Below are 1,057 nucleotides of genomic sequence, written 5' to 3'. Positions count from 1 at the left end.
CGAATTCTCCTTGGGCGTGGTAGCGGAGGGGGAGGGGGAGGGGAGCTCTGGTCTCCCGCTTGAGCAGGGCAAAGGTAGATGACGCCTCTCGCCCCGGGCTGCGGCCGTCGGGGCTGCGGCGGCTGCACAGCGTCTAGTAGATGACCTCGTAGACGGTGGCCTTCTTGTCGCCCGAGCCCGTCACGATGTACTTGTCGTCGGACGAGATATCGCAGCTCAGCACCGACGAGGACTCCTTCGACTGCGGGAGACGGAGGGCAACCGTTAGTGACAATGCGTCGGAGTTCAAACGGAGTCGCAACCTGAATCTCTGATCAAAAAGTACTTTTCATTTCTAATTGAGTATGAAAGCAAGGGAAGTGACCTACCTGGAAGATGGATGCGCCGTAGGGCGTGCGCCACGCGTTGAGCAGGTTGTCCTTGCCCGTGGACACGAACCACTTGCCGGCCGAGGCGAACTTGAGGGAGAGCACGCAGGACTCGTGCAGGTGCAGCTGGTACTTGTCGGGCTTGTTCACGTGCAGCACCTCCACGTTGGAGCTCTCCATGCCCACGGCCAGCCAGTCGCCGGTCGGGCAGAAGCCCAGCGAGAAGATCTGGCTGGTGAAGTCGTGCTGCTGCAGCTGGCGCCCCTCGCGGAGGTCCCACGACCGCACGGTGTTGTCCAGGCCGCCCGTCCACAGCTTGGTGCCGTCGGGCGAGATGTCGATGCAGGAGGCGCCGTCCGTGTGGCCCTGGAACTGCCGCACCAGCGTCTGGTTGTGCAGGTCCCACACCGCGATGTTGCCGTCGCTGCAGCAGCTGAAGCACACCTTCGAGTCGGGGCTGATGGCCAGGGCGTAGCACGCGGGGGCGGCGGAGGTGAGCTCTGCCTTGATCCTGGGCGTGGGCGTGGCCAGGTCCCAGATGCTGAGGGTGGACGCCTCGCCGCCAACCAGGAGGGTCCGGCCGTCGGGCAACAGCTTCACCGACCGGATGTAGCTGTCACGTTGCTGCAACGAAACAAAAGGAAAAATCAGACGGGCCAGGAAGAGAAGGGCATAAGAAAACGAACAGA

At 62.9% G+C, this 1,057-nt stretch overlaps 1 protein-coding gene across 1 annotated transcript in view; it reads right to left on the bottom strand.

Annotated features, from left to right (window-relative positions):
- The window catches only part of LOC119586485 (transducin-like enhancer protein 4), a gene marked incomplete in the record, with an annotated part of 158,632 nt that overhangs the window by 134 nt on the left and 157,441 nt on the right, over positions 1-1,057 (bottom strand). The window contains 2 exon segments of the mRNA XM_037935222.1: positions 1-241; positions 369-992. Of these exon segments, the coding sequence (XP_037791150.1) occupies positions 134-241; positions 369-992 (732 nt within the window).

Source organism: Penaeus monodon, chromosome 21 (assembly GCF_015228065.2).
Source record: "Penaeus monodon isolate SGIC_2016 chromosome 21, NSTDA_Pmon_1, whole genome shotgun sequence".
Classification (NCBI taxonomy): Eukaryota; Metazoa; Arthropoda; class Malacostraca; order Decapoda; family Penaeidae; genus Penaeus; species Penaeus monodon.
The sequence above is the reverse complement of the archived record's forward strand: the minus strand, read 5'-3'. Positions and strand labels throughout refer to the sequence as shown.